At 37.7% G+C, this 25,959-nt stretch overlaps 1 protein-coding gene across 2 annotated transcripts in view; it reads left to right on the plus strand.

Annotated features, from left to right (window-relative positions):
• SNTB2 (syntrophin beta 2) overlaps window positions 1-25,959 on the plus strand; it is a 107,026-nt gene that overhangs the window by 67,029 nt on the left and 14,038 nt on the right. Inside the window, exons 4-5 of one of the 2 annotated variants that reach the window (XM_053906599.1) lie at window positions 5,585-5,727; window positions 23,857-24,053. In XM_053906599.1, coding sequence (XP_053762574.1) covers window positions 5,585-5,727; window positions 23,857-24,053 — 340 coding nt within the window. The remainder of the gene's footprint in view (window positions 1-5,584; window positions 5,728-23,856; window positions 24,054-25,959) is intronic. The other variant, XM_053906600.1, reaches the window with a different exon arrangement.

Below are 25,959 nucleotides of genomic sequence, written 5' to 3' on the forward strand. Positions count from 1 at the left end.
TGATGTTGAGCATCTTTTTTATGTCTGTTGGCGATCTGAATGTCTTCTTTGGAGAAGTGTCTGTTCATGTCTTCTCTCTGTTTTTTAATTGAATTATTTGTTTTTTGGGTGTTGAGTTACATAAGTTCATTGCTTCTAAATTTTTATATGCTGAGGGGCGCCTGGGTGGCTCAGTCATTGAGCGTCCGACTTCGGCTCAGGTCATCATCTCACAGTTCGTGGGTTTGAGCCCCACGTCGGGCTCTGTGCTGACAGCCTGGAGCCTGCTTCGGATTCTCTGTCTCCCTCTCTCTCTGCCTCTTCCCCACTCTCATTCTGTCTGAATATCTCTCAAAAATAAATAAACATTTAAAATAAATAAATAAATAAATAAATAAATAAATAAATAAAATTTTATATGCTGATTGAAAAACTCAATTGAGTAGTAATTGTGCTGTGCTTTCAGCCATGTTAGAAATGTTCATGATTTTAAAAGGTAATACATTCACATGGTTCAAAGGTCAGAATAAAAAGTTAATAGGTGAAAAGTCTTACTTTCCTTTCTGTCCCCCATCTAGCCAATTCCCACCCTTTTCCCCTAGAGAGGTAATCACTTTCATTCCCTTCCAGACAATCACTTGAGAGTGTCTTTATGCAAATAAAAGCAAATATGAACACATATTCTTTTTTTCTATAAAAGAAGACAACATATTATGCATACTACTTTATACCTTGTTTTTTTTCATTAATATATCATGGCAGTCTTTCCGTATCAGTGCAGAGAGAGCATTCTTTCTCATAACTGTATAGTTTTCTATTGTGTGGCCATAATTAAATAAGCACTCCTCCCAGTTTTGTTACAATCTTTTGCCATTATAGGCGATGGTACTGTGAATGACCTTGTAGTTTATCCTTCCATACATATGCGATCCATGGTCTTTGGTTTCCAAGTTCATATATACCAGATAATAAGGGAACCTGTATTATCTGAATATATTTGGTTCTTCAGTTTACAGGAGTGAGTAGTAAAACTTTGGTTAGTAAGGGATTTATCCAAAAATGTAACTGATGCAACAGTTCCTGTATTTGGATATTGAGAGCTTAGAAAGTAGGGGATATTTCTATACCTGGAGAAGAAATCTCCAGAAGTGCTGGGTCCCAGGGTGTGTGAATTATCTATCGCTATATGAAAAATGACTCCAAAACTTAGTGGCTTTAAAATAAATATTTACTTCATATAGTTTCTAAAAATCAGGAATAGGGGAGTGGTATAACTGGGTAATTTTGGCTTGGGATCCCTTGTGACGTTGCAGTCAAACTGTTAGCCAGGGAGCAGTCATCTGACAGTTTGACTGGGGTGTTGGCAGGTCCGCTTCTAGTATGACTCATTCACGTGGCTGTTGGCAGAAGGCCTCAGTTATCTGCCATGGAGGCCTTGGTGCAGGGCCTCCTGAGTGTCCTTAAGACATAGCTCCTGGTTTTCCTCAGAGTGAGTGATCTGAGAGAAAGAACAAGATAGAAGCCACAGTGCCATTTTTTGACCTAGTTTCTTCTGCTTTTTTTCTTTTCATTAGCAGTGAGTTACTAAGTTCACTCTACACCCAAAGGTTCCACCTCTTAAAGGGAAGAGTAGTAAAGAATTTGCGGACGTAATGTTTTAAAAAGGGTATATGCATTTGTAATTTTGATAAATGTTGCCAAATTGCCTTCCATCAGATTCCCACCAGCAGTACATGAGAGCTGTCAGACTTTCAAAGTGAAATTAATTTAGTTTATGCTACACAAAGACAAGTAGAAAGGAGAAAAATAAAGCCACCAGTTCATTACAATATGTACTTTATGGGCCATATTTATGTGGTGAGTCTTCCGATCAATTTTGAGCTCTTAGAACACAGGAGCACATTTTTTCCCCAAATCTTTCCTGCTTCCAAAGAACTTAGCCTAATGCTATGTATACTGTAGATGCTCAGTAATTTTTTTGTGTATGTTTATACATATGTATAAGAAAAGCAGAGAAGTCACTAACTATAAAATATTATCCAAGAACACAAGCTCAGGTTTGGGAAATAATACTAAGTGAGAAAGTTTAATCACTTTGAAAAATCGTACCACTGAACTAATTCCAAGTACTATTTCTAAAATACTCTTGATTTTTACTTTTTTGGGGGGTTATCCAAATCAGAGTATAGGGTGTTCAAGCAAGACTGGATACATTTCTCAGAAGTGTTATGTTGAGTTTATGTATCTGATAAAGGTTGGACTAAGCAAATGCCAAAACTTTTCTAATTGGAACATTGTTTAATTCTTTGAGTGTGAAAATGGTCAAAATAATTTTATATTATATAATCTTTTCAATATAGATAAGCATTTCTTTTGGCATGAGATATATTTATTGAAAATCTTGTATACATGAAGTTGTTTCAGTTGTACTTAGAAAAGATAGTCATTTTACAGGGATAAATTTAGGAAGGATCATTAATTTAACTTTAAATAGTCTCTCATTTATCTGTTTTGTTATTTCACATTGTTAAAAACTCAGTTTGTTTAAAACAGAGAAAACCTATAATACGGGTAGTTGATAACCAATAGATAAGCTCTTCTCTCCATAGGGACTTCTGTCTCTTCATTGATACTGATTTTTATGTGACTGATAGTTTATTTAGTTGGTTATAGTCTTAAAAGAGAATTTTATTTAAGTCCACCAAATGGGGGACGTATTTGCCTTTAAGACCAGTAGTTTTTAGGCTTTTGAGTATTCATTAGAAAAGACAAGACAGCCAAAGAAAGCTTTGTTTCCACAGCTTTGTTCCTGATCATTCTCAAAATGTGTAAAGACTCAAATTAGAACATACACACTAAATGAGCATTACTGGAATGGTTTATTTAGTTTCTTCTCTGTTTTCTATCCTAATAACAAAATAAAGAACAGAAGTACATCACCTGTCAAAAAGATTGATTTATAGGATTAAGGATTTAGGGAATGAATAGTAACCATTAGTTTTTCATCTTTAGTGCTCTACAACTTTATTAAAAAATAAAATCTGGAGAAGGCTGTTGTTTGGCCAGGTGTGTGTATGTGTGGGTGCTGAAACCCAAACAGACCAGAACCCTAACATTAGTATCCCTTTTTTCTCTGGCCAAAACCTTAATAGTGGAGCCCCAAAGCTGCTTGGACTGCTACCACAACAAAAATACATGCTGTGTATAGAGCAGGCAGCATTTTGACTCCAGTGAGAGCAAATAGTATCCTTATAACTTCAGGCAAATAGGCAAACAGAATGACTTAAATTGACGTTTCTTTTTTCTACAATGGTAAGTAGAAGAGGGAAAAGAAGTTCTCCAAACACTGACTCCAAAGGTCCAAAGAATAGTTTTGAAAAATTGTGGGTCTTTTAAAATATTTTTTTAATGCTTATTCATTTTTTGAGAGAGAGAGAGAGAGAGAGAGAGAGAGAGAGAGAAACAGAATCCAAAGCAGGTTCCAAGCTCTGAGCTGTCAGCACAGAGCCCAAGGTGGGGCTCGCGCTCACAAACCATGAGATCATGACCTGAGCCAAAGTCAGATACTTAACCGCCTGAGCCACCCAGGTGCCCCTAAAAGTTGTTAGTTGAACAAAAAGTTCTATCTTAAAAGTGGATATTGTTTCTATTGATAATAGCGATTTTCCTTTATTGCCTAAAATATCTTCTCTGGGAACAAATGCATTTAATTTGGGTTTTCCAGCTGCATATACTCTGATCGAGCCTTTAAAATCTCTCTTGTAACTTAGAGGAAAAGTTAATTTTAAAAAGTCAGGTTGCCATTTTAACCTCTTTGAAAGATAGATTTTATGTTATAGTAGTTCCCCTTCTGTATGGGGGATATATTTCTTCTTTTTTTTATGTTAATGTTTATTTATTTTTGAGAGAGAGAGAGAGAGAGAGAGAGAGAGAGAGCACACAAGCTGGGAAGGGGCAAAGAGAGGGAGACAGTGGATCTGAAGTGGGCTCTACACTGACAGCACAGAGCCTGCTGTGGGACTTGAACTCATGAACTGTGAGATCAGACCTGAGCCAAAGTCAGACACTTAACAGACTGAGCCACCCAGGCACCCCAAGTGAGGGGATCTGTTTCAGGACCCCCAGTGGATGGCTGAAACCACAGGTAGCACTGAATGTAAAATATATATAATGTTTTTTCCTATTCTTATGTACATGTAATAAAATTTAATTTATAAATTAGGCACGGTAAGAGGTTAACAATAGCTAATAATGAAAAAGAAGAATTATAACAGTATACTATAATAAAGGCTATATGAATGTGGTTTCTTTCTCTCACAATATCTTATTGTACTGTATTAGCCCTTTTTGTGATGATGTGAGATGATAAAATGCCTGTGTGATGAGGTGAAGTGAGGTGAATGATGTAGGCATCATGACATAGCATTAGGCAATGATTGACCTTCTGACCATACATCAGAAGGAGGATCATCTGCTTCCTGACCATGGTTGACTGTAGGTTTTGAAATCGTGAAAAGCAAAACCATGCCTAGGGAAGACTACCATATCTTTCCTACTGCAGTATTATCCATAACAATCTCAGAGACAAAGACTTAGAAATCCCTTTGGGTTATCTTGACCCAAAAATGTAAGAATCCAAGACAACCTCTTTAGAACTGATATTTTCCCTCCAGAGTTACCCATAGACTAAATATAGAATCTTAGAAAGCTTGGGTTCACTGTCCAGAGAAGCATAACTATTTCTACAGTACTTTGCTGGAATCTCAGAGTTGGGTCATACCTTTTGTGCTTTCAGCACATCCAAGAACATGAGGCATTTCCCTGGATAGAATTCATTTCCAACTCCTGGAATTAGCTGATGGCTGTAACTAAGAGGGGAAAGTTCTGGTAATAGATGTTATAACACAGAACCGAACCACTCAGGCCACTTTTCAGATTATAGATACATTCTTAAGGTGCTCTGACATGTCCAAATTACCTTCAGAAATCATTAAGGAAGAAAAAACAAGAAGTAGCTTTAAAGATAACTCTTTGAGAGATAAGTGATTCATCAGTTCGATATCCCTTGAAGCCACCAGTGATAGCTGAAGGATCGTTGTTAAAAAATAACACTATCATTAAGCATTCCCTGTTCCTCATCTCATGGGGGAAATTTTTTGATATACCAGGGCTTTTCTTGAGCATCGTCTTTTGCTTTTTGGCTTTGGGTCCTTGACAGTATGGATAAAGAGTAGTTGTTTTCCTACATTTTTAAGCCCTCACAGAGTTAACTGAACTTTATGTACGTAAATGCAATGGTACATTTAAAACAGAAACAGAAACTTCCTAAAATATAATGGGCAACTCTGTAAAAACAGAGTCCTATCACTAGATAATGTCTGTAACTCTGGGAGAGCTTTTTTCAGATTGCACGGTCCACCTCACACTCCTATTGGAGAGTCCCAGCCAGTGGAAAGGAACCTGATGGGATGTTTCCTGTTCCTCAAGTCTCTTAGGATCAGGGAACAAAATGGAGACCCACAATGTTAGACCATCACTGAAGGGACTTTTACAGCTATATATCATTATAGTTAGCTCTGCTTTCTGGATTTTACCATTGTAACAGGCAAAGCTAGATGGTGGAAGACAACAGTGGAGACCTGTCCTTATGGCTGTGACTGAGAAGGATTTGCTGCTTTATGACTGTATGCCATGGACAAGGGATGCCTGGGCATCACCATGTCATAGCTACCCCCTTGTTGCTACAAGGTAAGTATAATGACAAAAAAAAAAAAAAGCTATCCTACTCTAAATCTAAAAATAATGTAAGGTGAATTCTATTATCTTCGTTATTTAAAATAGCATTTAAGTTGTTGGTTGAGATATAGTTGGTTGAGACGAAAACTTATCTTTTACAACCTTATTATTTTGCAGCTCCTAGCTCAGAATAAATGTTTTCTTTCATTAGCATTTTTTTTAAGTTGTTGAAGCAGATTCCTAATTGCTCCCTTCAAATCTTGCTTAGTCATGAAGATAAATAGTAGGGTTTTTTTCTTCCTTTACTTTATTGACTGTGACTAGAAAACCACTGAAATTGTGGCAGCCTTTTGACTGAGTGATGAAATCATTTAAACCAGAATGTGGTACTGTGGATAAACCACATAACTCAGCCAAAATATTCTTCAATTCTGTCTCTGGCATAAGAGCACACAATTTTGGTGCCAGCAAATAAACATTGATTTGACCTGAAGCAACAGGATGTTTCTAGCATGCCAGATGTGGAGAGTTGGAAGGGAAAAGAATAGAGATATGTAGATTTGGGGGCCAAGATTTCTTCAGATGTAACTGGAAACTGGTGTGAGACTAGAAAACATATTCACATTCAGCTTTATTTGGGCTTAAAAAAAATAATCCAGTTTTGAAGTAACTCAAAAATTACACATTAAGAAGGAGCTCCACAGAAAAGTATTGGGTAGGAAAAAAAAAAAAAAGCTAAATGATGGAGTCACCCCTGGTGTGTCCCCCAGGGAGCAGTGTGGTTGTGGGGTCAGGGGGATGATGGGGTTCCTGCTTTGAGTAGACAAAGATTCATGTGAAGAAGAATATTCTTTAAATTATAGGAAGACTTGCACGTTTTATAGGATTTCCTTCAATTTGCCAATTTCTTTTATATATGCCATTTTCATAAAAATATAATTAAAAAATTTTTTTTTAACATTTATTTATTTTTGAGAGACAGAGACAGACAGAGCATGAGCAGGGGAGGGGCAGAGAGAGAGAAGGAGACACAGAATCTGAAGCAGGCTGCAGGCTCTGAGCAAGCTGTCAGCACAGAGCCTGATGCGGGGCTCGAACCCACAAACTGTGAGATCATGACCTGAGCTGAAGTCGGATGCTCAACCGATTGAGCCACCCAGGTGCCCCTCATAAAAATATAATTTTTATATAGCTTTTAGGAATTTCTCTGTAATTTAGAGCTGGAGCACCTAGATCACAGAATAGTGATAAAAGATTTGTTGAGCCTCAGAATTAGGCAGGTGCACCCTTATTAATTCCTTGAGGACATAAGGGTCCTGCAGAAAGACTGAATTTATGAGTTTCTCTGGTTTTGTTCCCGCCCCCCTCCAGATTTTTTTTAATCCCCACTAAATTATAACCTTTTGAGCTCAAGAACTATGACTTTGTCATCTCAGCACTCCCATGATGCTTTGCATATAGTGGGCCCTCAATAAATCTTAACTGAGTTTAATTCTATTACTTAAATTATAGTTTCTTGGTCATGGTTACATTGGGAGTCTGACAGGAATCCTATGAAAACATGTAGACCTATCAGTAGTTATAATTATATCAATTAAATTTGTATTTTCCAAAATTTAGAGTTTATGAATATGACTATTGAGATTTCTTACGTTTAAATTTTATGGAAGAAGCTTCTACTTCAGTTATGATCATGCAATGCAAGGAGGGTAGCTTTATCCTTACACATTTCCCTAATTGTGTGTCACTGAAGGCATGGAGCAGAAATCTGTGACATCCCATAGATGAGTTCAATACTAGAAGGTACAGTCCTATAAACAGATAAGTTCTGGCCAGTGACATACAGGGCCTAGATCCCGAAAGTACTTCGTACTACAGAAGGAAATGGGGTGGTTCTGTGTATACTATCAGTGTGGCATTAACTTGCAAATAGGGAAAAGAGATAAGTAAGTTTTAAGAGCTAAAACTCTAAAACTCTTAGGAGAAAATACAGGAGTATATCTTCATGACCTTGGTTTAGGCAGAGCTTTCTTGGATAGGACACCGAAAGCATAAGGAACAAGAGAAAAAATAAATTGGTCTTAATTAAAATTAAAAACTTTTGTGCTTCAAATGTCACCATCCAGAAAGTGAAAAAACCCACAGAATGGGGGGAAATATTTGTAAATCATCTAATTTGGGACTTGTATCTAGAAAATAAAAGGACGGTTACAACTCAATAATAAAAATGTAAATTACCAATTAAAAATAGGGAAAGGATCTGAATAGACATTTGTCCAATGAAAATATTCAAATGGGCAATAAGCACATGAAAAGATGCTCAACATGAGGGAAATGCAAATTGAAACTACATTGAGATACCACTTCCTAACCACAAGATGGCTGTAATTATAAAACAAGTGTAGACCAGGCTGTGGAGAAAATGGAACCCATATACGCTGCTGATGGGATTGTAAAATGGTGCAATTGATGTAGAAAACAGTCTGACAGTTCCTCGCAAGGCTAAACATTGAGTCACCAAAAGGAATGAAAACTTATGTCCACTCAAAAACTTATACAGGAATGTTCATAACAGCATTATACATACCACCCAAACAATGAAAATGACCCAAGTGTCTACCAAGTGGTAAACAAACGTGGTATATCAATACAATGAAATATTATTCATCAGTAAAAAAGAATACACTGCAATGTGGATGAACCTCGAAAACATGCTAAGTAGCCAGACACAAAAGACCACATATTTCATGACTTAGTTTATGTGAAATGGCCCAAATAGGCAAATCTATAGAAACAGAAAGTTGATTATTCATTACCTGGGAAGGGGCAGGTGTTGGGAGAAATAGGAAGTGATGGCTAATGGGTATCGGACTTCTTTTTGGGGTAACGAAAATGTGCTAAAACTTGAGTGTGGCGATGACTGCACAATTCTGAAAATGCTGAAAGCCATTAATTATATCTCAGTAAAGCTATTATAATTAAAACAACTCCTCCCCCCGCCCCCAAAATCCAAAGATGTAATAGAAGAGACTAAGACCAATCCTTAATAAATTGAGTTTGAGTCCTTATTCTGCCATGTATAGTGGGTAATTGGCAGCATGTTACTTAACCTTTTTGTGCTGTAGAATTTTAATTTATTAAGTGAATCCTAATGAGATAGGGTGGGTGTGAGTATTAGATGAGTTAATACTTGTAAAATGCCTACAATGGTACCTGACACATTGTAAATGCTCAAGTCAATGTTAGCTGCTTTAATTATAATTATTATTATTTATTGAGTGAAAATCTGTCAAAGAGAAATTCTGTGTAAAATGTATAAATGGTTTGTTTCCATTGTTAAAAGAGGAACTTAGTTTGTGTAAGTAGTGAAAGTTTCATGTTAAACTTAAGGAACTAAAATGTATTATTTGTATCAACCTAGACAAGCAAATTGAACTTGGCCATCAATTAAATGGGTGGAGCCTGTAGTTCTCTGAACATGTTGTTTCTTAAGAGGTTTAATTAATTTAACAGTAGGGATTCTTTCCTCCTTGTTCAGGAGGTACCAGGGGATTAGGAACTTAAGATGACAGGCAGATGAGAGGTTTATTTTTTCCATGTGGCCTTGTCAGCCAGGTGGAACTGGTTGAAGTCACTGCAAGATAGAATTAAGTGGGGCTTAATCATCCTCTGCCTCCCAGAGCGGGTAGAATTTGGCCACTGAGAGAAACCAAAGGCTGGAACCAGACCAAGAGGTATCCCGCAGAGAGAAGCAAGGCCAGAAAGTGGTACGTTTATGTCTTTTTAGTGTGGGGGGAAAGAGAGGGTTTGAGATTTATGAGTAATGAGAAAGGGCTGAATATTCACTTTCACTAATTCTACTTCTAATACTTTGGAAAATGTTCTTATGAGTAGATGAGACAAAGAAAAAAAGATAGTATAAAGACGTAGGAAAGGAAAAGAAATCAAGGACCTTGATTACCCACAAAGGTAGGTGGTCCCTGATAAGAGTTAATTGTGGTTTAAAAATCAAAGAATGTTGCTAGAGTAATATAAATTAACATCATTTATTGGCTTGCACATTTACAGATTCCTAGAAACCAAGGTGTGTGTATGTGTATTGTGTACCTAATAGCTATTACTTCACATTGGTGACGAATTAAATAAAATATGAGAGTGATAAATGAAGAGAAGTTTTATTTAATTTATTTAATTTTATTTTACTTATTTCTAGAGAGTAAGTCAGAAACATGACACAGGTAGAAAAACACAATGGTTTTAAAAAGGCTGTGGATTTTGCAGGATGTGCATTTTGTAGTCTTTTCCTATAAACTTTGATCTTTGACTGAAAGAGAAAAAGATCCAAAGAAAGTGTGGCTACTTTACAGTGTGGAAAATTGAAGTGGTGTTGTGCTTATGGGACTTAGGGGACAAAAGCTGCTAAAACGCCTTTGCATGAGCTCATCTGGCCTCCCCACTAAAGGGGGCCTTTTGGCAGTATGTTCTAACCAACTGCTGCTCAGCAAGAGTCCGCAGCTGGTTTGAATTAGATTTCCTCTGCCAGATATTTCATAATCAAAACCTGTAGGAAAATTTCTCCTAGACCTTATATTTTTTAACGTCTGTCATGGGATTAACAATCAAACTGAATGTGGTAGAATCCACCCTGGCACTTTCCCCATGCTCTATCTTACTTGGATCATATGTGGAGTAATTTTGAAACCTACGTAACTCTTGCTGAGATAATTCATGTTTAATTGGCATGTTGGTTCTATAGGAACCAGCTCAGGGAGACAGCTCTCTAAGCATATTTTCATGGACCTCTGAGGATCCCCTCTTCAGGGGGTCTGTGAGTTGAAAACTGTTTTCATAGTAATACTAAGATATTATTTGCTTTTTTCCCTGTTGATATTTGTACTGAGAGTTGGTAAAATTGCTGGTGCCTTAGCATGAATCAAGGCTCTTGGCACCAAACTGTATAGATTTGCGGGAGGAGATGGGGAATGCCAGTTTAACCTCAAAGTGCCTTTGTTGGAGCAGTACAAATTATGAGTTTATTTAATCTTAACCCTTGAATATTCATATTTTTAATATTCTGTAAGATGAGGTGGGAAGTACTCACAAAGCACCTCTGCCGTGTACTGTAGTATGATAGCTGTCTCAAAGAAAAACAAGTGTGTGGTGGAGTTGCTGGTTTAGGTACCTATGTTTTTTCATGGACTGCCATTTTTTACTTGAAAAAAACAACTTATGGAGAGATGGCAGAGTGGGAGTATCCTAAGCTTACCTCATCCCCCAGGTACAACTAGATAACACATCAATGTAGATAACACAGAAAACGACCCAAGGGCTTGCAGAACAAACCCCACAACTAAAGGTAGAGAAGAGGCTACACTGAAGAGAGTAGAAAGGGCAGAGACATGGTGGGGAGCTAAAAGGACCCTGGCCGTCTGCAGTACAGAGGGAGCCACAGGCACAGAGAAGGGCAAGAAACAGGCTATCACGTCAGGAAGCCTGCACAGGAAAGGCAAATCCCCGTAACATTTGGCTTTGAAACTGAGGGGCTAAATTTCATGAGTTCTTATAACCAGCCGTGCTTAAAGTCTGGAATTTTGAAAATCTGTGGGCTTGGCTCTGGGAGAGCCCCAAGGGCTGTAGGAAGCTGAGACCCCACCCTTATAGAGACAGCACAAGAAACACCCAAGGAGATCCAATGTAGAAGCAGCAGTTTGAAAAACACCTGGGTCATATGGGAGGGAGAGTAATTTACTTATCTCAAAGCAGGTCCCAGAGAGGCAGGGATTGCAGAGAGACCCCCTCCAGGAACAAAGGAGCTTATAGGTGCCATTTCTCCATTTCCCTCCCCTGCCCCTCAGCATAAACACATGGCCATCACTACTCACTACCTAACTTGCTTATAACAAGCCACCCCTTCACCGTGTGCTTCGGTGGATCCACCCTTTTCTTTTTTAATAAAATTTACTTATTTTTTGAGAGGGAGAGAGAGTGTGAGCCGCAGAGAGGCAGGGAGAGAGAGGGGGAGAGAAAGAATCCCAAACAAGCTCTGCACTGTTAGCATGGAGTCCGATGGAGGGCTCAATCTCATGAACTGAATCATGAGATCATGACCTGAGCTAAAATCAAGAGTCAGACACAACTGACTGAGCCACCTATCCACCCTTTCCTGTCACACTTGCCTTTGGGTCCCCTCCCATAGAAGACCTGCATAAACTTCAACACCATGTCTCCCAACCTGCTCATTTTATTGGGCCTTGGTCCTGGTGGTGGCAGTTGGCCACCTTCCAGGGAGGTTGCATGCACCTTGTTAAACCTTAATCCTCCAACCACACAGGCTTGAGGTGGCCCCCACTGGCCCCAGTGTCCTCAATGGCTGCACATCCCCTGTGGAAGAGGACTGGTGCCACCTTCTTAAATGTACATGCCCCACCCACTACTTTGAAGAGCATCTCTGGCTTTTCTAACACAGAGAAACAGACCCAGAGAGTTAGACAAAATGAGAAGACTTAGGGGGGCACCTGGGTGGCTCAGTCGGTTAAGCATCTGACTTCGGCTCAGGTCATGATCTCGTGGTTCATGGGTTGGAGCCCTGCATCAGGCTCTTTGCTACAGCTCAGAACCTGGAGCCTGCTTCAGATTCTGTGTTTCCCTCTCCCTCTCTCTCTCTATCCCTCCCCTGCTCACACTCTGTCTCTGTCTCTCAAAAATGAATAAACATTAAAAAAAAAAATGAGACTGAGGATTATATCCCCAATGAAAGAACAGGACAAAATCACAGCAAGACAGTTAAATGAAATGGAGATCAATAATATGCCTGATAGAGAATTTAAGGTAATGGTCATAAAGATAGACAATGGACTTGAGAAAAGAGTGGAGGACATGAGTGAGACCATTAACAAAGAGCTAAAAAAGAACCAGAGTTGAAGAACACAATAAATGAAATGAAAATTCATTAGATGGAATAAACAGCAAGCTAGAGGAAGCAGAGGAACAAATGAATGACCGTGAAGACAGAGTAATGAATGTAATCAAGTCGAGCAGGTTAGAGGAAAAAAAAGATTATGTAAAATGAGAATAGACTTAGGGAATTCAGTGATTCCATCAAGCACAATAGCATTCACATCATAGTGATCCAAGAAGAAGAGAAAGAAAAGGGTGCAGAAAATTTATTTGAATAAATAATAGCTAAAAACTTCCCAGACCTGGGGAAGGAAACAGATATCGAGATCCAGGAGCCACAGAGATCCCCCAACAAAATCAACCCAATGAGGTTCACGCAAAACACATAGTAATTAAAGTGGCAAAAAGTAATGATAAAGAAAAAAAATTTTAAAGCAATAAGAGAAAAGAAGATAGTTACATACTAGGGGACACCCCATTTTTCAGCAGAAACTTTGCTAGCTAGAAAGGAGTGGCATGATATATTCAAAGTCCTGAAAGGGAAAAATCTGCAGCCACGATACTCTATCCAGGAAGGCTATCATTCAGAATAGAAGGAGAGATAAACAGTTTCTCAGACAAACAAAAACTAAAGGAGGTCATGACCACTAAACCAGCCCTCAAGAAATGTTAAAGGGGATTCTTTGAGAGGAAAGGAAAGACTATGAGTATGAAAAGTAAGAAACACAAAAGCAGTAAAAATAGGTATATCGATAAAAATCAGTCAAGGCATTCACAAAATAAAAGATGTAAAAAATATGTCACCATATACCTAACACATTGCAGTGGGAGTCAAGAGTGTGGTCAAGCTTAAGTGACAATCAACTTAATATAGACTGCTATATACAAAAGATATCATATACAAATTGAATGGTAACCACAAATCAAAAACCAGTAATTGATATGTAAAGAATAAAGAGAAAGAAATCCAAGTATATCACCGAAGAAAGCCAGCAAACCATGAAAGAGAGCAAGAGAAGAAAAGATCAGGGAAAAACTATCAGAACAACCACAAAACAGGTGACAAAATGGCAGTAAATACATATCTATCAATTATTACTTTGTTTTTTTTAATATAGAATTTATTGTCAAATTGGGTTCCATATAACACCCAGTGCTTATCCCAACAGGTGCCCTTCTCAATGCCCATCACCCACTTTACTTTGAATGTAAAGGGACTAAATGCCTCATTCCAAAAACATAGGATGACAGAATAAGTAAAAAAAAAAACAAGACCCATCTATATGCTGCCTACAAGAGACTCATTTCAGACCTAAAGATATCTACAGATTAAAAGTGACAGGTTGGAGAAACACTTGTTGAGCAAATGGACGTCAAAATAAAGCCAGGGTAGCAATACTTATATTGGATGAAATAGACTTTAAAACAAAGATTGTAGCAAGAGACAAGTCTGTCAGTATATTAACAAAGTATATAACAAAGTATTTTATTATATGCTATGTAATAATAAAGAGGACAATCCAACAAGAAGAAATAACGGTTGTAAATATTTATGCACCCAACATGGAAGCATGCAAACACATAAAATAGTTAATAACAAACATAAAGAACTAATCAACAGTAACACTGTAATAGTAGGGAGCTTTAATACCCTACTTATATCAATGGACAGATCATCCAAACAGAAAATCAATAAGGAAACAGTGACTTTGAATGATATACTGGACCAGATCGATGTAACATTTATATTTGGAACATTTCATCCTAAAACAACAGAATACACATTATTTTCAAGTACACATAGACCATTTTCCAGATTAGACCGCATATTAGGCCACAAAACAAGTCTCAACAAATTAAAAAAATCACAGTCATACCATGAATCTTTTCTGATCACACTGCTATGAAACTACAACCACAGGAAAATATCTGGAAAGAGCACAAGCAAATGGAGGTTAAATAACATGGTACTAAACAATGAATGGGTCAGCCAGGAAATTAAAGAAGAAATAAAAAATTACATGGTGACAAATGAAAATGAAAACACGATGGTCCAGAATCTCTGGGATGCAGCAAAAGTGGTTCTAAGAGGGAGGTTTATAGCAAGAAAAATCTCAAACAACCTAACCTTACAGTCAGAGGAACTAGAAAAAGAAGAACAAACAAAACCTTAAATCAGCAGAAGGAAGGAAATAATAAAGATTAGAGCAGAAATAAATGATATAGAAACCAAAAAACAACAGAACACATCGATGAAACTAGGAGCAATTTGTTAAAAAGATCAACAAAATTGATAAACCTCTAGCCAGACTTATAAAAAGAGAGAAAGGACTCAAACAAAATCACAAATGAAAGAGGAGAAATAACAGCCAACACCACAGCAATACAAATAATTGTAAGAGAATATAAGAAAAACTATATGCTAAAAAAATTAGACAACCTAGAAGAAATGGATAAATTTCCAGAAACACATAACCTACCAAAACTGAAGCAAGAAGAAATGGAAAAATTGAACAGACCAATTACCAGCAAGGAGACTGAATCAGTAATCAAAAACTCCCAACAAACAAAAGTCCAAGACCAGATGCCTTCCTGGACGATTTCTAGCAGACATTTAAAAAAGAGTTAATAACTGTTTTTCTCAAACTATTCCAAAAAATAGAAGAAAAAAAACTTCCAAATTTATTCTATGAGGCCATTATCACCCTGATATCAAAACCAGACAGGGGCGCCTGGGTGGCTCAGTCAGTTGGGCGCCCGACTTCAGCTCAGGTCATGATCTCGCGGGTTGTGAGTTCGAGCCCCGTGTCGGGTTCTGTGCTGACAGCTTAGAGCCTGGAGCCTGCTTTGGATTCTCTGTCTCCCTCTCTCTCTGCCCCTCCCCTGCTCATTCTCTGTCTCTCTCTGTCTCAAAGATAAAACATTAAAAAAAAAATTTAAAAAAAAAACAAAGACACCACACACACACACACACACACACACACACACACACACACACAGTAATGCAGGCCAATATCTCTGATGAACAAAGATGGATAAATCCTCAACAACATACTAGCAATCCAACTTAAACAATACATTTTAAAAAATCGCTCATCATGATCAAATGGGATTTATTCCTAGGTTGCTAGGGTGTTTCAACATTTGCAAGTCAATCAATGTGATACATCACGTCAATAAGAGGAAGGATGAAAGCCATATGATCATTTTAGTAGATGCAGAAAAAGCACTGGACAAAGTATAACATCCATTCATGATAAAAGCCCTCAACAGAGTAGTTTTAGAGGGAACATACCTCAACATAATAAGACTTTATGTGAAAAACCCACAGCGAACATCATACTCGATGGGGAAAAACTGAAAGCTTTCCCCTAAGGTCAGGAACAAGAGAAGGATGTTCATTCTCACCACTTTTATTTGACATAGTATTGGAAGTTCTAGCCATAGCAATAAGAACAAAAAGAAATAAAGGCATCCAAATTGGTAAGGAAGATGTAAAACTTTCACTGTTTGCAGATGATGTGCTACTCTATGCAGCCAACCCAAAAGACTCCACCAAAAAACTGCTAGAACTAATAAACGAATTTAGTAAAATCACAGTCCACAAAATCAATGTGCAGAAATCTGTTGCATTTCTATATACTAATAATGAAGTAGCAGAAAGAGAAATTAAGAAAACAGTCCCATTTACACTTGCAACCAAAACAATAAGATACCTAGGAATAAACCTAACCAAAAAGGTCAAAGACCTGTACTCTAAAAACTGTAAAACACTGATGAAAGAGATTGAAGACGATACCAAGAAATGGAAAGATGTTCCATGCTTGTGGATTGGAAGAACAAATATTGTTAAAATGTCTATACTACTCAAATAATCTACACATTTAATGCAATCCCTATCAAAATATCAACAGCATCTTTTACAGAACTAGAAGAAAGAATACTAAAATATGTATGGAACTGCAAAAGACCCCAAATAGCCAAAGCAGTCTTGAAAAAGAAAAGCAAAGCTGAAGGCATCACAGTTCTGGACTTCAAGTTATATTATAAAGCTGTAGTAACCAAAACAGTATGGTATTGGGATAAAAGTAGACCTATAGATCAATGGAACAGAAGAGAAAAATCAGAAATAAACCCACAATTATATGGCCAATTAATCTTCAACAAGGTGGAAAGAATATCCAGTGGGAAAAAGAATGTCTTTTCAACAAATGGTGATGGAAAAACTGGAGAGCAACACACAAGAAGAATGAAACTGGACCACTTTCTTACACCATACACAAAAATAAATTCAAAATGGATTAAAGACCTAAATGTGAGACATGAAACCACTTAGAGTAGAATTCAGTGATTGACCACTTATATACAACACCCAGTGCTCATCACAAGTGCCCTTTTTATGTTATGTCATTTTATTTTGTTTTATTTTATTTTATTTATTTTTTAGTGTTTATTTACTTTTGAGAGAAAGAGAGAGACACAGAAGCGTGAGTGGGCTAAGGGCAGAGAGAGGGAGACACAGAATCTGAAGCAGGCTCCAGGCTCTGAGCTGTCAGTACAGATCCCAATGTGGGGCTGGAACTCACAGACTGCTAGACCATGACCTGAGCTCAAGTCGGATGCTTAACCGACTGAGCCACCCAGGCACCCCAACAAGTGCCCTTTTTATTTTTTATTTATTTAAAAAAATTTTAATGTTTTTACTTAGTTTTTAGAGAGAGAGCAGGCAGGGGAGGGGCAGAGAGAGAGGGAGACACAGAATCCGAAGCAGGCTCCAGGCTCCGAGCCATCAGCACAGAGCCTAATGCAGGGCTCAAACCCACGAACCGTGAGATCATGATCTGAGCCAAAGCTGGACACCTAACCAACTGAGCCACTCAGGCACCCCAACAGTGCCTGTTTTAATACCCATCACCCATCTAGCCCATCTCCCACCCATCTCCCTCTATCAACCCTCAGTTTATTCTCCATCCTTAAGAGTCTCTTGGGGTTTGTTTCCCTCTCTTCTCTTCCCCCCCACTTCCCATGTGTTCATCCGTTCTGTTTCTTAAATCCCATATATGAGTGGAATCATATGGTATTTGTCTTTCTCTGATTGACTTATTTCGCTTAGCATGATACATTGTAGCTCATCCTCATGGTTTTAAGTTGCATTTCCCTAATAGCTAATGATGTTGAGCATCTTTTCATGTACTTATTTGGCATGTGTGTATTTTATTTGGAGTAATATCTATTCAAATCCTTGATCCTCTAACTGGGTTGCTTTTTTATTATTCATTTGTAAGAATTCTTTATATATTCTGTAGACAAATACCTTATTAAATATATGACTTGCAAATGTTTTTCCCATTCGGTGGGTTGTCTTTCACTTTCTTGATAGTGTCATTTGAAACACAAAAGCTTTTGGTGCACCTGGGTGACTCAGTTGGTTAAGCGTCTGACTTTGGCTCAGGTCATGATCTTGCGCTTTGTGAGTTCAGGCCGTGCATTGGGCTCTGTGCTGACAGCTCAGAGCCTGGAGCCTGCTTCAGATTCTGTGTCTCCCTCTCTCTGCCCTTACCCCACTCATGCCTCTGTGTCTCTCTCTCTTTCTCTCAAAAGTAAATAAACATTTAAAAAAATGTTGAAGCAGAAAAACTTTTAATTTTGATAAAGTCCAATTTCTCAGTCTTCTCATATGTTGTGTCTCATTTTTGTGTCTTAATCTGAGAAGCCTTTCCCTAATCCAGGGTTACAAAAATTTACTTGTTTGTGTTCTTCTAAAAGCTTTATAACTCTTACACTTAATTCTTAGAGTCAATTTTTGTGTATAGTATGAAGTAGTGGTCAAATATCATTCTTTTGCTTGGGAATATCCAGTTATCATAGTACCATTTGTTGAAAAGACTATTCTTTTTCCATTGAACTCTCTTGGCAAAAATCAATTGATCATAACTGTAAGGTTTTGTTTTTTTTTTTCTGGACTATCAGTTATATACCTGTGGTAAGTTTTGAAATCAGAAGTATGAATCCTTCAATTTTGTTTTTTCAAAATTATTTTGGTGATTGTGAGTCCCTTGCATTTTAATTTGGATGTTAGTATCAGCTTGTTAATTTCTGCAAAAAAAAAAGACATGAAATTTGGTAGAGATCACATTGAATCTGTTCATCAATTTAGGGAATATTGCCATCTTAAAAATATTATCTTCTAGTCTGTGATACAGTGTATCTTTTTATTTATTTAGGTTTTTAATTTCTTCTGGCAATGCTTTGTAGTTTTCTGAGTATAAGTTTTATATTTCATTTGCTAAATTTATTTCCTAAATGGATTGTTTTCTTTAAAAAATTTTTAAGTTTATTTATTTATTTTTGAGAGAGAGACACAGAGTCTACAACCATACCACCCTGAACGCACCTGATCTCGTCTGATCTCAGAAGCTAAGCAGGGTTGGACCTGATTAGTACTCAGATGGGAGAAAGAGAGAGAGAGACCGGGGTGGGGGGGTGAGGGGAGGGAGGGGGGCAAAGAGAGAGAGAGAGAGAGAGAGAGAGAGAGACAGAATGAATCCCAAGCAGGCTCCACACAGTGGCACAGAGCCCAATGTGGGGCTCGAACTCTAACCATGAGATCGTGACCTGAGCCAAAACCAAGAGTCAGACACTTAATCAACTGAGTCACCCAGGCGCCTCGGATTGTTTTTTAAATTTCCTTTTTAGGTTGTTTGGTGGTAGTGTATATAATCAAGACATTAATTTTTATATATTGATCTGCATTCTTGTTCAACTTATTAGCTTAATAGGTTTTTAGTGGATTCCTTGGGACTTTCTATGTACAAGATCATATCATCTTCAAATAAGAGGTAGTTGTACTACTTTCTATTCTGGGTGCCTATTATTTCATTTTCTTGCCTCGTTGCTCTGGCTAAAATCTCCAGTAAATGTTGAATAGAAGTGGCAAAAACAGACATCTTTGTTTCCCAATCTTAATGGGAAAGCATTTAGTCTTTTACCGTTAAGTGTGATGTTAGCTATGGGTTTTTCATAGATGCCCTTTATCAGGTTGAAGAAATTCTCTTCCATGTTTTTGGGGTATTTTCTTCATGAAAGGGTTTGGGGTTTGTCAAATGCTTTTTCCATGTCTAATAACAATGATCATGTGGGTTTGTCCTTTATCTGTTTATATGGTATATTACCATATTGCTTTTCAGGTATTAAACCAACCTTGCACTTACAGGATAGATCTTATTTGGTTATGCTAGATTGAATTTGCTAGTATTTTAATGAGGATATTTGAGTGGTATTGGAGTACTACTGGCTTCATAGAATGAGTTGGGAAGTGTTCCTTTGTCTTTTTTTTTTTTTTTTTTTGAAGAGTTCATAAAGATTGGCATTAATTCTTTTTTTTTCTTTTTTAATATTTGGTAGAATTTACCAGCAATGCCATCTGGGCTTGAGATTGTTTCTTCGTGGGAAGTTTTTCACTGTTAGTTGAAAGGATTTTTAAAATATATTTTGTTAACACTCAGTACTTTCTTAGACAATATTCTGCTGTTTCCCTTGTATCTAAAAATAGTTTTTAGTTCATGAATGTTACATGTCTTTGTCCTTGAAACTCTGTTCTTAAGAAATCTCATGGGGGGGCACCAGGGTGGCTCAATCGGTTGTGTCCGACTTCAGCTCAGGTCATGATCTCACTGTTCATGGGTTCAAGCCCCACGTCAGGCTCTGTACTGACAGCTCAGAGCCTGAGGCCTGCTTTGGATTCTTTGTCTCCCTCTCTCTCTGCCCCTCCCCACTTGCGGTCTGTCTCTCTTTCAAAAATAAACATTAAAAAAAAAAAAAAGTATGGGACAGAGTATATACAATGTATGATAGAAACTCTGGGGTTTTTTGCTAATTGTTTCTCAGTATTTTCTCTTCTGTACTTTGTTTCATTGCTGTCTCATACTTGATTTGAACCTTCTCCCCAAAACATTAGTTCAGGCTCTCATTTTGTTACATCTAAAAGTATTTCAAGAGCATCACTACCTAGCCCCCCACAAATGAGTTTGAACTCACTTTTTAAAGCAAAAAGATGGGGGCAGCTAGGTGGCTCAGTTGGTTAAGCATCCAGCTTCAACTCAGGTCATGATCACATGGTTGGTGAGTTCAAGCCCCACATTACTATCAGCACAGAGCTTACTTTGGATCCTCTGTCTCCCTTTCTCTCCCCCCTCTCCCCCCCCCCTCCCCCCCACCCGCACTGCTCACGCTCACACTCTCTCTCAAAAAGAAATAAACATTTAAAAACAAACAAAAAGGTGTGTCTGGGTGACTCAGTCAGTTAAGCGTCCAACTTTGGCTCGGGTCACGATCTCATGGTTCATAGGTTCGAGCCCCACGTCGGGCTCTGTGCTGACAGCTCAGAGCCTGGAGCCTGCTTTGGATTCTATGTCTCCCTCTCTGTCTCTGTCCCTCCCCTGCTGTGCTCTCTCTCTCTCTCTTTCAAAAGTAAATAAGTAAACATTTAAAAAAATAATAAAAATAAAAACAAGCAAAAAATTAAAAAGATGGCACATCATTTTTTGTTTTTTTAATATAATGGAACAGTATCACATTTCAAGTGAATGGAAGTCAAGAGTTATAGTCGAGTAGCTTCGAAATTTAGAAAATCAGTTTTCACTGGCTATTTACTTTAGGAACAGAAATTAATTATGTCTCATTCTTATCATAATGTGCACAGCCTAAAAAATATACGCTCTCTGAACAGACTGAAGTTCAAAGTCCCCAGGCACAACATTTATCAGAAATAATGGTCCCTGCTCTAGTCAACCAGGAGTTAGATGAAGAAATGTTCACGTAAGCATTTCATTGAAACCCTTGAGATGCACAGTAGTTGATACGACTTACTGGCTTCAACTCACCATTCTACTTTGTTTCTGAGTTGTACCCCTTTAGATACCTAATGTAAGTAGAGTCAAGCAGTATTCGTCTTTTTGTGACTAGCTTATTTCACTTAGTATACTATCTAAAAGGTTCTTGTGTGTTATGGTATATGACAGGATTTCCTTCTTCTTAAGGCTGAATAATAATCTATTGTATGTAAATGCCACATTTTTCTTCAGTCATTCATCTTTCAGTAGACATTTAAGTTGCTTCCACCTCTTGGCTATTGTGGATAATGTTGCAGTGAACATAGATGTAAAATATCTCAGGAATCTGATTTCACTTCTTTTGGATATATACTAAGAAGTGACTCTTTTGCCCATTTTTCAACTGGGTTTTTTTGTTTTCTTATTGTTGAAATTTAAGAGTTCATTGTTTATTGTGGATATTAGTCCTTTATCAGGTATTTGTTTTCCATATATTTTTTCCTACTCTGGCTTGTCTTTTCATTCTTTTAGCAGTGTCTTTCAAAGAGCAGCAGTTTTTAATTTATGAATTCAAACTTAACACCTTTTTTCTTTTGTGGATCATGTTTTTGGTGTTGTATCTTTTAAAGTTTTTTTTTTTTTTTTAATGTTTATTCATTTTGAGAGAGAGAGAGGAAGAGAGAGAGGGAGACACAGAATCCGAAGCAGGCTCCAGGGTCCAAGCTGTCAGCACAGAGCCCAAGGCAGGGCTCAAAATCATGAATCGTGAGATCATGACCTGAGCCGAAGTCGGACGCTCAACCAACTGAGCCACCCAGGCGCCCCTGGTGTTGTATCTTTTTAGATCACCTAGATTTTCTCTTTTAATGTCTTCTGGAAATTTTATACTTTTACATTTCACATTTAGATCTAACATCCATTTTTAATTAATATTTGTGAAAAGTGTAGGGTCTTCCAAACAGAAAGCACCAAGCCTACATGGGTTCATTGATAAATTCTACCAAACATTTAAGAAAGAAATTCCAGGGCACATGGGTGGCTCAGTCGGTTGAGTGTCCTGACTTCAGCTCAGGTCATGATCTTGCAGTTTGTGAGTTCGAGCCCCACATCGGGCTCACTGCTGTCAGCCTGTCAGTGCAGAGCCTGCTTCAGATGCTCTGTCCCCCCCATCTGCCCCTCCCCCACTTATGCGCCTTCCTAAAATAAATAAATATAAAAAAAAATTCCCTACAATCTGTTTCCGAGTATAGAAGCAGAGGGAATACTTCCTAACTCATTCTGTGAGGCTCACATTACCGTAATATCAACACCAAAGACATTATAAGAAAACTGTAGACCAGTATCTCTCATGAACATAAATGCAAAAGTCCTCAACAAAATATTAGCAAAATGAATTAAAAAAAGTATAAAAAAAATTATACACCATGACCAAATGGAATTTATCCCACATATGCAAGACTGGTTCATTATTCGAAAATCAATTAAAGTAATCCATCATATCAACAAGGTAAATAAGAAAAATCATATGACTCTATCAAGAGATGCAGAAAAGGCATTTGACAAAATCCAACACCCACTCATAATAAAAAAAGTAAACTAGGAATAGAGAGGAACATTCTCAACTTGATAAAGACTATCTACAAAAAAGCTATTGCTAACATCATACTTAATGGGAAGAAACAGGAAGTTTTCCCACTAAGGTCAGGAACATGGCAAGGATGTCCTGTCCCCTCTTGCCACTCCTTTTCAACATCATACCAGCAATGCTTAGTTGCTAATGCAACTAAGAAAAGAAGGTAAAAGGTATACAGATAAGTGATTGCCAGGAGGAGAGGTGGATGAATAGGCATAGCACAGAGGATTTTTAGAGCATTGAAAATACTCTGCATATTATAATGATGGATATATGTCATTACACATTTGTCCAAACCTATAGAATGTACAACACCAAGAGTCACCCCTAAAGTAAACTGTGGACTTTGGATGATTATGATGTGTTAGTGTAGGTTCATTCTTCGTTTAAAAAAAAAAAATTACCGTCAAGTGAGCGATGGTAATAGGGGAGGCTGTGCATGTGTGGGGGCTTAACACTTCCTAACCAAAACTGAATCTTTTTTTTTTTTTTTTTTTTTTTTTGGTATGTATAGTCTTTTGAGAGCATAAAAAAGCCAGTGGAAAATTGGGCATTAGCCCATCCAGCCCAGTGTTGTGCCTGTGACAATAGGGGCCATTTTATGGGAAAACAGAATAGTATATACTTCAAAGACTATATAATATTGTTTTGAAATGTACTTTTCCAATAACTGCTGAGGGCTTTTATAATTTTTTGCTTATTTTTCAGTATAAATTGCTGACATGTTCCTGTAACAATACATTAATTACTTTTTGATCTTTGCCCTTTTTGTGATCCTAGGTTGGTTCATTCTGGCTCTGGATGTCGATCACCCTCACTTGGATCTGACCTTACATTTGCTACTCGGACGGGCTCTCGGCAGGGCATTGAGATGCATCTCTTCAGAGTGGAGACACATCGGGATCTGTCAACCTGGACCAGGATACTCGTTCAGGGTTGTCATGCTGCTGCTGAACTAATTAAGGAAGTCTCTCTAGGTATAGATCCTGATGTATCACTTCTAGCAGTAGTTAAATGGAACTGTTATACTTTATTTTAAAGTAAAAACTATTAACATATGTGCCAGACTTAAAAATATTCCAAAATATGGCAGCTTAAAATTATCATGATAGAAAGAAACCTGGTTTTTCTGTTTCAGTAGTAGCCTTGTACGTGGCTCATTCATAACACCCTATGTACAACATGGCAGTTTTGCTGTTCCTCATATTAATCTGTATGTGATAGTATAAAGATTCATTAATGAAGTACTAGATGCACTAACCGTCTATTTCAGAAGATTTGGTGTCTAAGATATGGATAGACATCCTTAAAATATAAGCATCTGGCAAGGCTTATGGCTGTAGAAAAATGAGGAATTTTGAGTAGGAATTTGTCTTCAAAAGTTTGCAAGGGTGTGCTCAGTACTTACTGAAATAAGCATCTAAAGGAAAGAAGCCTGGTGGTGTCTTTTCATTGTTGAAACGCCCTCTTGTGGCTAGTCTATATGGTTTCTTTTTTTTAATGTTGTTTTTGACAGAAAGAGAGAGAGAGAGAGAAAACGAGGGAGGGGCAGAGAGAGAGGGAGACAGAGGATCCAAAGCAGGTTCTGCACTGATTAGCAGAGACCCTGATGTGGGGCTCAAACTTAACAAACTGTGAGATCACGACCTAAGCCAAAGTTGGATGCTTGACTGACTGAGCCACCTAGGCACCCTTATGGTTTCATTTGTATATATTTGTGTGTATGTACATATATACATCTGTATAGATATTTCCAGATTACTTTCCATTTTAGCAAGAACAAAGAATAGTCAAAATGTTTGAGTTTCTAATAGGGTTTGAATTACTTTGATTATCTTGACTGCAAAGTCAGTTTATTTGATTTTGCCCCTCTTCTCTATGCATTTTATTCTATAAACATAGCTTTATAGGATTTTTTAGAAAGAGAAAATGTGTGAAGAGCAGAATGTCTTGTGATACTTATCTTTCTTTCCATTGCTTTTGGAAAGTGAGGGATCTCCATGGCTTTAGAATTTGCATAGGCAGCATTTCTGTGGGTCATCTTCTAAAACTGGCACAGCGACAGTTTTTTAAGTGTTGTCAAAATGACCTAATTCTTCAACTCTTTAGGACCTGCTCGGTACTTTCCTCACAACCACAATGATGACTCAAGTAATGACTAGTAAGACCACACATTGGATTTTGACCAAGGCTACCATATCCACATTGTCTTTCTCACTTGTCTGTCTCCTGCCCATTTTCTCTTTGGAGACGTTAGTCACCACATCAAGGGCTGCAGGACTCTGGTTTTTGTCTTGGCCACAGAATGTGCTTTCTGGGTTGTGTCCTCAGTGTGAAGGTCTACAATGCCCCGTGTTCCTTTGGGGAGCCCAAGAACACTCTTTAGGCCCTTGACTGGCATCTGGGATCACCATATCCTCTTCAAGGATCCAGAGAGATATGTTTCCCAAAACAAAGAATGCAACTTGGATTTTTAACATTTTTTTTAGTTTCATGTTGTTTTGTGTCTGACAGCTAAACTTGTGGCAGGAAATAAAAATCTGTCCAGTCCCTGGCTCACAGTTGTTTAAATGCAGATGGCTTGGGGAGAGAGAAGGACTGGTTGGGTCCTTATACTTTAAAATAGACAAAAGAAACATTTTTTGGTAATCTGGAACTTTTTTATTCTCATTCACAGCTGTATTTTAATCTTACCTTGGTAATACTTTCATTTCCACAATTCAGGTCAACAAACGTACTTGTTCGTTACTGTATTTAGAGCTCTGTCAGATATATTAAACTGGCTGAAGGTGAACTGCTTTGATGAGAGCCCGAATTCCTTTCAGATGTGTTTTTGTATGTGCGTGCATGCACACACCTGATCTGTTATGTCTTAATATGTGT

The sequence above is a fragment of the Panthera pardus genome, unplaced genomic scaffold (assembly GCF_024362965.1).
Source record: "Panthera pardus isolate Hobbes unplaced genomic scaffold, ASM2436296v1 HiC_scaffold_19, whole genome shotgun sequence".
NCBI lineage: Eukaryota > Metazoa > Chordata > Mammalia > Carnivora > Felidae > Panthera > Panthera pardus.